This window comes from Poecilia latipinna, unplaced genomic scaffold, assembly GCF_001443285.1.
Source record: "Poecilia latipinna isolate Pla-1442-1.1 unplaced genomic scaffold, P_latipinna-1.0 Scaffold1455, whole genome shotgun sequence".
NCBI lineage: Eukaryota > Metazoa > Chordata > Actinopteri > Cyprinodontiformes > Poeciliidae > Poecilia > Poecilia latipinna.
Window position 1 is genome coordinate 98,233 of NW_015114071.1, and position 14,389 is coordinate 112,621.

Genomic DNA, 14,389 nt, shown 5'->3' on the forward strand with positions numbered 1-14,389 from the left:
TTGAAAAGGCATCTCTCTAAAAAAAAAAAAAAAAAAAAAAAAATTATTTAAAAAAAAAAAAAAAAAAAAAAAAAGACATTCAGCGTGTGTCATTGTGTGTGTGTGTATATATATATATATATATATATATATATTAGAAAATTTCAATGACATTTATTTGTAGAAGTATACTACACAGTGTGATTCTGTTAGCTGATTTTTAGCACCAATATGCCATGCAAAGCTCACAGTTGTGTCAGCAATGAGCTCATTCATTCCACTAACAGGGGGTGACATGCGCAAGCGAGCAATATTGCAGAACTTTCAGGTAGGTCCAGCTTTCTGCGTTCAGGCCTTCAGGCCACCTAGTATGTCTGAGCAGCAGGGTTCTGATTTGCCAGTCCCGTATTGAATCCAGATTCTTTGAGGTGAAACATGGTGATGTCTTCTTTTTAAGATAAAATCGGTAAACTGAGTAGTTTTTAGGATGGTTGGGAAACATCTGTGAAAGGTTTTCCAAGTCATGTGTTGGTATTTTTGTACTTACTTTCAATTAGAAAATAACAGAAAAGTATTACCCCGACGATAAACATTAAAGCACAATAGCGGTGTTTAAAATGACTCACTTTACTTTGGCTTGTCCATATTTTTCCATTTGCCCAGAGCAGTCTGATTTTTCTCCTGTTTTTCGTGTTAAGTTTTGACATGCACCCTGATTACAGAGCTAATCCATCGGCAGTCTGAACATGTAAATGTTTAGAAATAAATACGAAGGTTTATTCCTCTTTTTGACTCATTTTCTCTACACTGAGTGTGTTTAGTGAAACTGCACATTTGGTCAGCCTCACCTGTTTTAGAAGTCAAGCACAGGGGCGGCAGGGCATGATTAAAGTTCTTGTATATTATTAATAAATTTTTCTTCAGGATAAACTGTTTTCCATTAAAGCTGTGAAGGCACTTGCTGCTACAATGACATCAGCGATAAAATATTAAGCTTCCTTTTTAAAGTGCTGGATATTTTAGAAAAGTTTTTTTTTTTTTTTTTTTTAATGTTCAGCTTTTGATGTGGGAAAATTGTTTCCTGTCCTTTGAAAATATGATGTCACATAATGGAGTAGCTTCATCTAATTATTCAGTCTGACGGCCACCTGGGGGTAGTTCAAATTACACAGAAAACTACAATAAAACCGTGTATGACTCACAGTTGCCCTAAGCACCTCACATTTTAGAGGCAAAAAGAGAAGTGTCTATACTTTAAAATTTATATTTTCAGTAATTCCTGTGAAAAACACACAACGCTGTTGAAATGAAAGAGAATGTTTTGTATTTACATGGAATGAAACCACTGAACTCAGGAAATGGCTGTTTTGAATTTGATGAGTGGGAGATAAAGGTGTGGCTTGATGACTAACTAGACAGACAGAAAACCCTGGAGCATGGCTAAACAGAAACAAACATTTCAGTTTTCCATTTCCTTTTAGAGAACAAAAATGTCCACAAATCCAAATCTTTTGTTAGTTATCTCTCTCATTATAAATGTGAAGCATTTATAATAAGATGCAGTTCAGTCTCAGTTTAAAGAGGCACTATTTTTAAGCTTTATATCATGTTTTAATGTTATTCACTTATCGAAAACATACCTGGAGTGTTCAGGAGTGTTTTCTTGATCATTTCATGCATGTTCAAGAAATAATTTAATCTACTGTGGCAGCAATTAATCTGTGCAGATGCAGCTATAAGGATGTTAATCTGCTGAATGGATGCACCAGAAGATGCTCAAGAAATTGGGAAAACTGAAAAATTGGCAATGGCTGACAAAACAAAACAGAAAACAGAGGCCTTATGCCCACTGTTAAGCATGGTGGAGGGTCTGTGATGCTGCGGGCTTGGTTCTCTTCCAAAAGGCCTTGGGAATCAAGTTAGTGTATTTAAAAATTAACTCATTTAAATGTCAATGTCTATATAACACTTTTAAAAACAGTACAAAAACGATAACACAATAGAATAAGTTAATAAAAAGAGAAGTAGAAAAATAACACAAAAATATGATAAAATAAGAGTAATAAGTAAATAAAATAAAACATCACGAAAGAAGAATTGGAGTACACATCAGGAGATTTTAAATAAAAACTTGGTGAATGTTAATAGAGCACATGTTGGGTCTTTCAATTGAATTACGGTCCAAATCACAAAACTAAATCAAGTAAATCCAAGACTTTCACACATCTTTACCAGCAATTGTGACTGGCACTGTTTAGCTTCTCCAAAACTCCCACTACCTCCACTGGCCGACACATTTTTCTAATGTCACGGCAATTTTACAATAAAACAAAAAGCCTATTTCTGAAGGCCTTAGCAGGACAAAGACTTTCTTGTTTTAAAACGATGTCTGACTTCTGCCTTGATGGTTTTACATACTTACTAACACAGGCTCCAGCCAGTCTTTTTAATCATTATTCGATACAGCTGCCAAAGTCGGAGGATAAATAGAGCAAACATTATGGAGGAATGCAGCAAGATTTGGCCTGAGATCATGGCGTTATGGATAAAGACTACTGTTACCTTTTAATACAACTTTTGCCAAAGGGGACCAATAAATGAGACCTATTTTGGAACATATTTAGGATATAAGTACAGCAAAATTAAACCAGCTTAGGAGCAACAAAAAATATTAGTCACGCCTCATTTCTAAGTTGTGCAGTCCTCTTATTTTGTACTAAAAACCTGGCACTGACTTAAACAATAAGCGGTGAAAATGGCCTTTTATTGCACATGATGTCATCCAACAGTTGAACTTGAGTGGGTGTTTCAAGTCGGCGATGAGGGCGGACCTGTTCGAAGCAAATGTGTGGAGCAGAACTCCCAGGATAAAGCGCTGCAGGTGTTTGTGAGCATCAGATGACAGGCATGCAGTCTCATTAGGTCATAAATGGCCTCAGGTAAGTTTCAAATCATCTCTGAATTACATCAGCGACTGGAGTGTTTGGAACTTCATCTGACAGCTTTCACCGAGAAGAGGATTTGCACAATGTGGACATTGTGTGATTAAATGCTGAGAGGTGGTCTTTCGTAATGCGTTTATATTACTTGTCCATAAAATGCAGATGTTGGACAGCTTTAATTACACTCAAATCATTTCAAATTCTTTAATTATTTACTTAGGCAGCCTATCTGAGACGAGCTATTCTGAAAATGTGGTTTTCACAAATTAAACAGAAGGAAATGTATGAGCCACATCAAGTTAATATTGTAATCTTTCACATTTTTTAAATAAAAATCTGAAAACTGTGATGAGCATTTGTATTAACCCTCCTTTCCTCCAACAACCCTAAATAAAATCTATTGCAACCACCTGCTTTCAGGAGTCACCTAATGAGTTATTCTGCATAGAAATTTCAGTCAGTAGAGACTTACCCCAACAGATTTGCAGTTGCAGGTAAAGGAGGTTCTGCAAAAAAAAAAAAAAATACATTCACAGACAGGCTGATAACAATTGCTTACCATACTTTTCAGATTTTCTTTGTAAAAATCATGTTGTTTTCCTCATATTTTATAATCATACACTACTCTGAGTTAGACTATCAGCTAAAATCTCAACAAGATGAAGAGCCCACTGCACTGAACCCCATTGAAAACCTCTTGGTTATTCCACTGACTTCTTAACTCTTCCTGAGTTAAAACATTAGTAATGTTGTTTCTAAATGAATATGAACTTGTTATTTTTCATTATTTGAAGCACTGTGTCCTTTTTGTCATTTTCTGCAAATAAATACAACATTTTGCTGTAGATTGTCGGTAGTTCATAGAATAAAAGAACGATGTTCATTCAACTCAAACTCAGACCTATAAAGATTAAAATCTGAAAAACTGATCATTTAAAGTGGTCTCTTATTATTTTCCAGAGCTGCACATTTAAGTTTGCGATTGCGATGTGAAAAGGTTTAAAACATTTTGCAACACTGTTCTTAGCAACACATATTTCCTTGCAGGAGAGACTTTATGGAGAGAACAATGTCCTCTAATGCGCATTGTTTTTCCCTCATACTGGAATAAAGCACAGGCAGGTTTAAACCTGCTTTCTCTGCTTTGTAGCTCAAACAGCCGATGCATTACCTCATGTTGTCTTTGACCTTAGGCTTCTAATGAGTTAAAAATAATGCTGATCGTTTGTTTTTTGTGTGTTTAACAATGGATTCAGTGTGGGCCTGACATGGCATGCACCACTGTATTTTAGGATTCTCTCCTAAAATAGGCAGATCATTATTTTTTTTCTGTACTGATAGTGATCCGAAGCTAAATCCCAACCTTATCTGTACTGAAACTTGACCAAGGGGCCGATCATGCCTTTGTGATGACATAAAGCGAGTGGAAAAGTACAGACCCCCCTGTTTCTGCCATACATATTCTCTCCTCCACCACAGCTATCATCCTCCTTTTATGCGGGTAGCCTCGGTGACATCACCCTTCCAAAAAGTCTTCCAAGTCGTATTTACTCTCTCCAAAAAGAGGAGGGTATCTAACAAAGCAATCACTGACTGGGGTTTGTGGTGAGGGAGCATCGGGGTTTCATTATCATCTTGGGAGGCTATGGTATCTGCTGGCTTTGACATCCTGTCCTCTAAGGTGAGCGTGTTTGACGTGCAGACAGATCCAGGCTGAGGTTTAAATGTTGGGCTGTGGATGTGGGGAAAGCAGCGTCAGTGTGTGGAGGAAGAGGAGGAGGACTGCAGGGTAAACAGCATAAGGAAGGTGTTACAGTAGCGTAATCCAACTGAGCTGGCAGAGAGGGAACACCTGGTTCAAATCTAATCACACAGTCACTCTGAAGAAACAAATTTGCATCCTTTTAAAATGTTTACATAGCAAATAAGAAAACAAAATCAAGGTAATTTAATTTTATTACCATAACCATTTTTTCAAACTAACTCCAGAAATGGAGCTGCAGTTGATCTCTCTGGGCGCTCAAGTGATGTACTGATCCACTATTTTCACTTCTGATACCGATACTGATATCTGAGGTTTAGTATCAGTCGATCAAGTATCAGTGATATTTTTTTTTCTCATCATTACATTCGAAACTAAGCTCTTTTCATTTTTTGTTTAAATCATTTTATTTAATCATAAATATTTGAAGAATTGTTAATTATCTTACCTGCTACTATTTTAGAATAATAAAAACCTCTTAATCTTTATTAATTTTATTTTAGTAAGATTATTGAAATTTTGTTTCAAAGTAACAAAAAACTCTCAATTCGGTTTTAAAGTTAAATAAATGCTATTTTAAAAGAATAAATGTTTCTCAATATTCATTCAGCAAAAATGTGAGAGAAATGTGAGAAAGACAACATACACACACACATATATATATATATATATATATATATATATATATATATATATATATATATGTGCACTACTTATGATACTAATTTAACAAATTATGTTAAGATCAAACTCTCCCTGCACTGCTTTTCCACTAATCCCAGATGGGGTTGCAAAAGTGACCAGATGATTGACCAGAAGAGGAAAACGTTTTTTCTCCAGCCAGCTCTGAGTCTGCTTTGTTCAGGAGGTACAAACCATTTAATGCGTCAGGTTTCTGACACAACTTAACTAATTTCTTTGAGAATATTGATGTAGTAAGACTACACTATTAAAAATACATGAGCCGCTCTGGGGTCGTGTGTTGGCTTCGGATGCCAAACGACTGGTGAGGGCATGGACATGCAGATTTGTACCATCACAATCTGGATGTGGAAACATTATTATAATGTACATTTATAATGTACATAAACTCATGGAGCCTAAACTCCATGAGTTTAGGCTTACCCTAAACTCATCTCCATGTTGCTGCAACTTTCACTGATGTTCTTTTAGAAGTAAAACAACCTCAAAATGAAACTGAAGCAGTTTGCACAAAGTGAAACTTCTAAGTCTGCAAAACAAAGCTAGCTTACACCATTAAAACACTTTGCGCTTCTGAGGCAGACGCTTAATTCTTATTTTCCATGCACAGCAAATGTTGCGTGGTCAAGGCAGGAAGAGTTAATTTAACAGTGTACGCAATTAGCATTTCACCGAAATCGAGGTAGTCGCACACTGCGTAACCACTAAACACATAAACTGCTTTCGCAAAGAGTCGCTTGCCTACCAACGAAGGAAAATGCCATTTTGAAGTTCGCCAAACCTCATGAACTCCACCCATTCTCTGTGAGTAACTTCCCAGGGTGTGCAGAGTGTTTCTCTGATTTCAAGCTGCAGCACATAAAACTCTTCTTTAGATGACTTCATCATGAAACCAGAGCTCATTTAGAAGCGTTGTTAACCATGATGACTGTGACTGTCGAATGGAGTCCTGCTGAGAAAGTGCTGTCTCACTGCTGGCTGGTTGTACTTCCTAAAAAAACACCACGTGAACACAGAGGAGATCAGGAAAAAAAAAACAAAAAAGGGGGAATGAATGTTTTGATGTTCTATGATTTCACTACATAACAGAGACTCAAAACAGTATTCACATCGGGCTTTTGGTTACAACCATAAACCTTCATGTATTTTAATATGATTTGACATGATACACCAAGACAAGGAAGAAAGAAAATGATTCATGATTTGGGATCGACCCCCCTTTACTCTGATGCCCCTTAAATGGAATCGATTACAAACACTTGCCTTGTTATCTGTAAATAAGGCCTCGAGAGTTTTTCAGAAGCCAAAATCTCGAAACAAACACGTCAGGGATAAAGTTGTGGAGATTTGGGTTGTAAAACAATATCTCAATCTTTGAGCACAGAGCACTGTTCATCCATCATCTGGAAATATAAAGAGAATGACGAGGAGAGCATTAATCAAAGGAGGAGCAGAGATCCAAGGCTTAGGAGAATCTATTTGTTGTACGCTGTCATATTTAATATATACAGCATTTTTATGTATGTCAGTGGTAACATCATTACTTTATTATTCTATAAAATGCCACTATATGCCTGGAAAATACATAATACTTCCCCTTTAACACCACCTTGCATTGGTCTATGACCACAAAATCCCAATAAAATCCATTGAAGTTTGAGGTATTATGACTTTTTTCAAGGAATTGCAAGTCAAGTGTTGTTGGAAAAAGGGAATACAATAGCTGCCTGTACTGCTGCGAGAGTCTTCAAGGCAGGTGCAGAGGTCAAGTCAGAGGGCAGCGGTGTGAAGAGTGAGAGCTCCTTTTAAGGGAAGAGGCAGATTTCCCCCTCTGCTCCCTGCAAATATTTTCTCTGCTGTTTGCCCTCTTAATCCCCCTCAGCCCCCCTGATACTGTCAGGAGCAAACCACCTCTGTTATTTCAATCAGTCAGCCCAACATTTGCTCTCCGAAACCCCAGCGACCGTAAAGGAGTGGCGGGTTTCATCATCTGCTCGGCTGCTCCAGCAGAAAACACTCCACACTTGTGGTGCCAAAGCTGCTCTGCTCCGTTCAGCTGTGACCTGTGAGACAACTGCTCCTTTCTGATGGGGGTGGAAGGAGTGGAGCCTGGGGTTGAGTCCGTCACTAATAGACTGACTGAGCTGCCATGAGCCTCTGAAGCTCGTCCTCCTCTTTCGTGTCTTTTCTTGCGTATAAGCAGCACAACACCTTGGGGCAAAGCTTGCTCATCAAAGAGGAGGTAAGGGAGAGGCAGCGTGGGAGTGTGTGCGGGTGATTCGGTCGAGGACATTACCTCATGGAGGATAAGCAGAGACTGAAGAGGTCTAACAGAGGTAACAGCCCTTGACTCCATTGCTCTCTGCCGCTTATCGGAGCAGCTTTTCTGCTCGGGTTCAGAGGGAAGTTTTGACAGCCAGGCTTTACAGCTCCCTGATCTGTCACTCCTGACGGAGAGAGAAAGAGAGAGAGAAGGACAGGCAGAGTGACGAAGTGGTGACTTCATCCCTTATCCTAACAAGCCCTTCTCTCTCCCCCTCCTTTTCCGAGCTTCCCTTTTTCTCTTTTTGTTCCCTCCCAATACTTCAGCGCAGCACGCTCAGGCAGCATGCCAGTGTTCATCTTGCTGCGCTCCCTGGTCATCAGGCTCCTCAGCAGCAGACTGGCAGGCTCTCTGGCTCAGTTCCTCAGGAGAAGCCTCTCAACCGGCGCTGCCCACCTTGGCACGGCGTTGAGGCACATCTGGGACCGCGTTCGATCCCAGGAGTCAAAGGAAGCCGTCCTGGGCTGCGTCCTGTGCATTCTCAACATGCACAAGAAGGTGGAGAACTGATCTCACTCTCTCTTCACTTTCTGAGCAAGAGACTGGACAGCTGTTTAGGGGACATAAGTGAGTTTTCTATATATATATTTTTTTACCAGGATGTCTGAGAGTATTGTAAGGAAGGTGCAGCCCTTCACCATTGGAACCAGGCTCTCTGTTCCTTCTGTAACTAAATGCCAGGAGTTTCCACAGAGTTATCTGCCCAGTGAGGCTCTGGATAATTGCGTTTTACAGCGCAACCTGAACTCGCTCTACCTCAGCACATCCCAGGTCTGTGCACATGGCTCCCGTCTTGTTTTACCGACCGTCGACCAGACGGCCCCCGTCAAAATCCAGCCGGAGCACGTGGCGGCGGAGGACCACCTCAACCAGAACATCGCCTCTCCTTCTGCCGTCTCCAGATCCATCAAAAAGATCACCATCTCTGGGAGCAAAGACCAATCAGACTCCAAGACAGTGCTGGGACCGGTCACATGCTCCACGTCTGGAAACAACAACAACAACAACAACATCAGCAGCAACAGCAGCAGCAGCAGCAGCAGCACTCCAGATCAACATCTGCCAAAAATCGTGGAGGTTAGCTGCAAAAATAAGCCCAGCTCTCAATTTAAGGTACAAAATACATTATCACTTGTTTTTATTGATATTTTATATATTCAAAAAGTATATTTTTAGTTCTAAGCACAAAATTTAAATTAATTTAAGTTCAGTTAATGAATTAATTTAATTTAGGGCAAAAGCAAAAATAAAAATCAGAGAATGTATTATGCATCTATTCTATTTTGTAAAAGCAGAATGGATATTTATCCAAAATAAAACAAACAAAAATGTTTAGGACTTAATTTCTTAAAATATTAACAAATAAATAATGCTGCTGATTATGGTGATAATGATGAGGGATTTTTTTTTTTAATAAATATTGGATTATGTCAAAAATAAAAAAAAATTCAGTACAACACAACAGTGAAAAATGACAATTTATTAAAATGAATAGGAAAAATGCTAAAAATTGTGGGCTACAATTAATCTTAATTAAATAATTGTTTGCTAAATTAACACAATAATAATAATATAACTATAATAAGAATAATGCTGATAATAATAATTATTATTAAATTAATAGCAATAATAAAAAATTAAATAAATACAAATGATTGTTATCATTATTATTACTACTATGAATCGCTAAGTAAGAAAGTAACAAACTGACCAACTAACAATATAATACTACAGACAGTTTTATAGTCTGTAGTATTATTTATTCTCGTATAAAACACTTATGCAACATGAGTGTAACACAGTTTGTGTTTTATTATCTACTGAAACATTTTACTGTTTGTTTAAATCTTTTAGGTTTTACTCAGCAAAGACGGAAGTGATGAATTTCTGCCTGTGCAGGAACAAACTTGGGAAAAACTAAATGGAGAGAAATCAGTCGAGGTAAGATCCTAACTTGACGGCTATTTTTAAGCGAACACATGTTAGAAAAGCGTTAATTTCTGTTAACTGAGTGAAAAGTTGTAACAACAAATAAATTCTGGGCTCCCAAGTGATTATTTGTACCAAAGGAAAGTTACATTTTTAGCAGATTTTTCTAAGTAAAATAAATAAATAAAATACGACAAAGACTCACCCACCAATAAAAAGACATAAAAAAAATGGCCATGGACTTTTAGTGCTTTTGCTAACCTGAAATATGTTACTAAATTAAATCTCATGGAGATGAAATATAAACATTTCATCTCTGATCAAGTTGTAGTTTAATAACCATTAACATTTATAAAAGAAATGTTTGCAAAGAATTTGGCCCATCGAAGTGGTGTTAAAGTGCATGTAAAGTATGAAGAGCTCAGCAGATCTGGAAGAGGCAGGGCTTACTGGAAAACATGAAGTCAGGGAAGATGTTAACAAAAGAAAAACCTCACTGAGGTGTTAAAATAACATGCCTCCTCAGTTCTGGCTGCATTTCTCTCTAATCTGACACATCATTTTGTTTTCTCTCAACAAAACTGGCTTGTTTTTCCTCCACCCACATGTTGTAAACAACAGAGAAATTGCTTGTAGCAAAAATATTTTTGGTATATTCACTTTCAGAGGTGAATACTTTACATGAAACTGACCCGGATCTGTTGGTTCCTGCTTCCTTCTCGTGCCCAGATGTTTCCTGAGGGGAGAGGAGGAACGCCTCTCCGTTACTGTAACTGTGCCAGCCGCACTCATTTCACTTTGGATGGTGCTGACAGTAGGGCTTTGTTAGGTGGGAACTTGGGAACAACCCAACACATGCTGTGATATCTTCAGGACCAAATGGATCCTAAATAGAGTTTGATCTGTGCGCAGAGGGGATTCTTAGCGTTGGTCAGCGTAGTTTACTGTGAACTATGGATGACTTAGACTGTGCTACTGGGGGCACTCAAAGATCATTAACTGGACTGCAAATATGTAATAAAAAAAACTTGGTTGGCGTGCCATTTCCATCTGTGCACTTTTAAAACCCTTGGAAAAAGATTCCTGGGCAGGGACAATGTTTGGGCGCAAATGTCCAAATAAGGTCGTCAGAGTAACAGCGTTGGGAAAACTTTTTATGAGTTACAAATTGTACAGTCATCAACTCGTTTAAGATCATAAATTTCTTTTAAAAAGGAAACTTATTGACTGATTTAAAATTCCTTTAAATCCGTTTTTTTAAACCGGAAAAAATGAAAAGTTGCTGCTTCTTGATAAAGTTTGATAATAAAACAACACAAGCTCAGAGGTGGCTCCAGGTTAATTTGTTGGTCTATCAATTTGTACCTCTAATTAAATTTTGCTTTCATTTCCTGTCTGTAACCAACCCCTTCCGTATTAATAAGCTTAAACCATGTTCTTACTTTTCCTTGTATTTAAGCGTTTTTATCAATTAACAAACAATGCATGGTACACCATGTCCTACGCAGAAAGTCAGGAATAAAACAACTAAAACTGTAAGGAAATATGGAAGAGGCAGATTTAAATGAGCCATTTCTGAACGGTTAAATTGTCTCTCAGAGTTCACTATTGGTTGCCCCCTGCTGGCCTGGAGGTCTAATGCGTGCGTGCTTTACTTCAGAAGGCATAATTACAGCAAATAAAAATTTACTGATGTAATTAGACACATGTATTAATACTAGAGAAACAGCGGTATTTACTTGCCCTGGTTTTTACCTTCTTCTGTGCATTTTGTGGTCACACAGATTTCAGCACCTGAGCTGCAGAAAAAAGAGCTTGAGAGGAGAGAAAGTCATCAGCAGGACGAAGCGCTGGCAGCTGCTAAATCCCACGGTGAATGCTTCACTCAGCGAAACTTTCTCTTCAACAAAGAAGCACTGCAGGTAAAACAGGCAAAGCAAACACACAATGTGAATGTTTATTCTGCACTGTAAAGCTGTGTAAGAGGCGCCTATACATGAAATGAAGTTCATGAATGAAACCCTTTTTAGTAGCTTATCAGGACTTTTAATCTCCTTTGATGGATAGAAAGCGCCGTAAATTCATCTCCGAAACATGAAGTAATGCTGCTGAGATGAAATCAGAAAGGAAGCTGCCTTCTGCGTGACCCTCCAGTGGGAACAAAATATGTACTGGTTCTTATTTTGTCTCAAGAACTGTGTGAGCTGTGTTCAGCAGGGGGAGGGGAGGGGAGGGGAGGGGAAGCCGCCACAACCAATTATTTAGGGATGAGATCATCGTTTGGCTCCGTCTCTTCACGCCTATGGCTGAGAGAAACTCAGCCAAGCAGCGCAACTGGTTGTGTTATCTCGTCGCAGCGTCCCCTCCGGAGCACACACAGACGTTTTCATGGAGTTTAACAGAGCGACGTTTTGTCCATGCAGTCGCGTTTGTCATCAAAGTCTCTGTCGAACAAGCGATACGCAGTAAACTCCCGAAAACAGGAATTTCATTTCGGATGTGTCCGCTGAAACAAACATGTGACATGTGGCTGTGCTGAAAGTAGCTTCACATTTGTAAAAAAAAAAAAAAAAAAAAAAAGTATAGCTCTCTAAAATATTTTTGATAATTGGTGTTTTTGAGTGCTGTTGTTTTTGAAAATGTTTTAGTGCTCCGCTGCTCTGAAAGCGGAAGTGAGATTTCCATTCAGAGACGTTTAAAGGCCCCTAATGGTTCACGCTTCGAGGGAAAAGCAGGTCGCCTAATGGAGAGACGTTTCTTTTTCTGCAGCTGCTCTGCAAAACATCTCGCCTTTCACCATTTACTGTTTTATGATAGAAAAAGTGGAGAAAAAAAACTTAATCTCCCACTTTATTTCAAGCCAAGCTGTGTTCCTTTTTGAGAGGTGAAACATAGTGATAGACGATTTTAAGGGGTGAAGATTTAACTTGTTGAAAGGGGATTTTTTTTTTTTTCTGTCCACTGCAACAACGATACCTTGCCAAACAAAGATCTCCAACAGTTTATTTTCTAAAACCAGCCCTTGGAAATTAAGCACTTTCCAAAGAGTTATTAAAACATGGAGCTATAGAGATTATCTCTGAAGGTGGAGCTCAGGTCTGGGAATGACGTCACACCTGAGTTGAGGACTATAGGGATTTAGTAATTGTTTGTGACTGCTGGCATTTCTCTCCAGTCTATGCATTCAAAAATGTGAAAGCGCATGTTCACAGGTTGAAGCTATACAGCTCAAAGTGCGTTTTTGATTTAATGTAAATGCAACCCAACATGAAAAATGATGAAACCATATATTCTTTATATGAGTGGCAGCTTTGACCAAGGAATATGTTGCACAACAATTAGCAAATCAACTTAAACTCGTTCATCTCAGGTGTGATGCAATCGTCAGACATGAGCTCAATCTGCAAATAGTACAGCAGAAAGAAACAATGATCCACATGGACCAGAACACTGACACAGTTTTATGGACTATTCCTTATCTGTCTTGCTTTGTCCTGACTGTATTTTCATCAAGTTTAAAATTTAAGCTGAAGACTCGAGAGACAGAGTAAATTATGTCCAAAAAAAAAAAAAACAATAGTTATATTGGTTTTTTGGTTAATAAAATCTGCAAATACTTCAGATTTCCTCTAAAAACGCACATAGTTTCCTATATTAATAATTCAAACATCAAATTAACTTTTATGCATGGTGAGGTATTTCAGATGCCAGCTGCATTTTCTGTAGAATATTTTTGATTTACTATCCATAACTAGGTTTTCCTCGAATAACTTCCACAAGAAAACTTGTGAATTGGTGAATCCATTAATACTAAACCGTTTGGCCCTATTTCGTTTTAATGTTAACCTCCATTTGATACTCTTTGAGCAAATCACTTCATATCAGTAAAATCAACTATTGCATGCCATTTCATCTCCCTCAGCTTCAACAAAGTATTTCAGGAAGTTTGGAGATAAATAATGATTAAAAAAAAAAATACTTAAATCTAATGTAAAATACAACACCAGAAAAGTTAATTTCAACACATTTAGTTTAAAGTAAAAATGTGTGTGAATCAATACACAGTTCCTATGAAATTTCCAGTGGCATACTTCTCATTGTACCTGAAAAGTTTTGGAAAAAAAACAACCACAAACTACAAAAATATGAAATGGTGGATCGAGCCAAAATGGCCTCATCAGTCTTCATGACAAAATAGGATTTTCCAGATTCAAAGTTTGAAATAGAATAAGAATCCTTCCTTTTATAGGAATTTTAACAGGAAAAATGTAAGCTTCTGAATCAGCCAGACAAGGCTGTTGTGTTGTGTACATATTAAGTGATGAAAGTTTTTGTGTAAATCTATTCTCTCCTTAGTAGTTTCACAAATAATGCTATTGAGAACCTTCTTTTTGTATTTCAACACGTAAAGCAGAGAGAAATAGATTTTTATTGGCTTGTGTTCTGACTTGTAGTTTGCATAAGAACAATTATCAAATCCCACGAGTTTTCTCATTTCTATCCAGAGCTTTTTCTTTTGAACTCTTGACATTATTTTTTAGCCATCTAGTGGTGCAATATTGTATTATATCATATTAGAAACCAGGAAACATTTCACAAACAGAGAACAAAACATGTGGAGTCATGTAACCATTTTCCAAAGTTTTCATTCTGATTAAAGGCTTTTCAGGAGGATTTATTTCAGTGGTGATTATTTAAAGTTGACATTTTTGTTTCCATTTCTTGTGACTAGAACAAACCCTAATTGCACAT

At 37.8% G+C, this 14,389-nt stretch overlaps 1 protein-coding gene across 7 annotated transcripts in view; it reads left to right on the top strand.

Moving 5' to 3' along the window:
- The first annotated feature begins 6,992 nt into the window (after positions 1-6,992).
- The window catches only part of mymx (myomixer), a 57,259-nt gene continuing 49,862 nt past the window's right edge, over positions 6,993-14,389 (top strand). For 4 of the 7 annotated variants that reach the window (XM_015057344.1, XM_015057345.1, XM_015057347.1 and 1 more), the window contains exons 1-3: positions 6,993-8,821; positions 9,563-9,649; positions 11,422-11,559. In XM_015057344.1, the coding sequence (XP_014912830.1) occupies positions 8,309-8,821; positions 9,563-9,649; positions 11,422-11,559 (738 nt within the window). In that variant the 5' untranslated portion in view covers positions 6,993-8,308. The remainder of the gene's footprint in view (positions 8,822-9,562; positions 9,650-11,421; positions 11,560-14,389) is intronic. The other 3 variants (XM_015057346.1, XM_015057351.1, XM_015057349.1) reach the window with 3 other exon arrangements.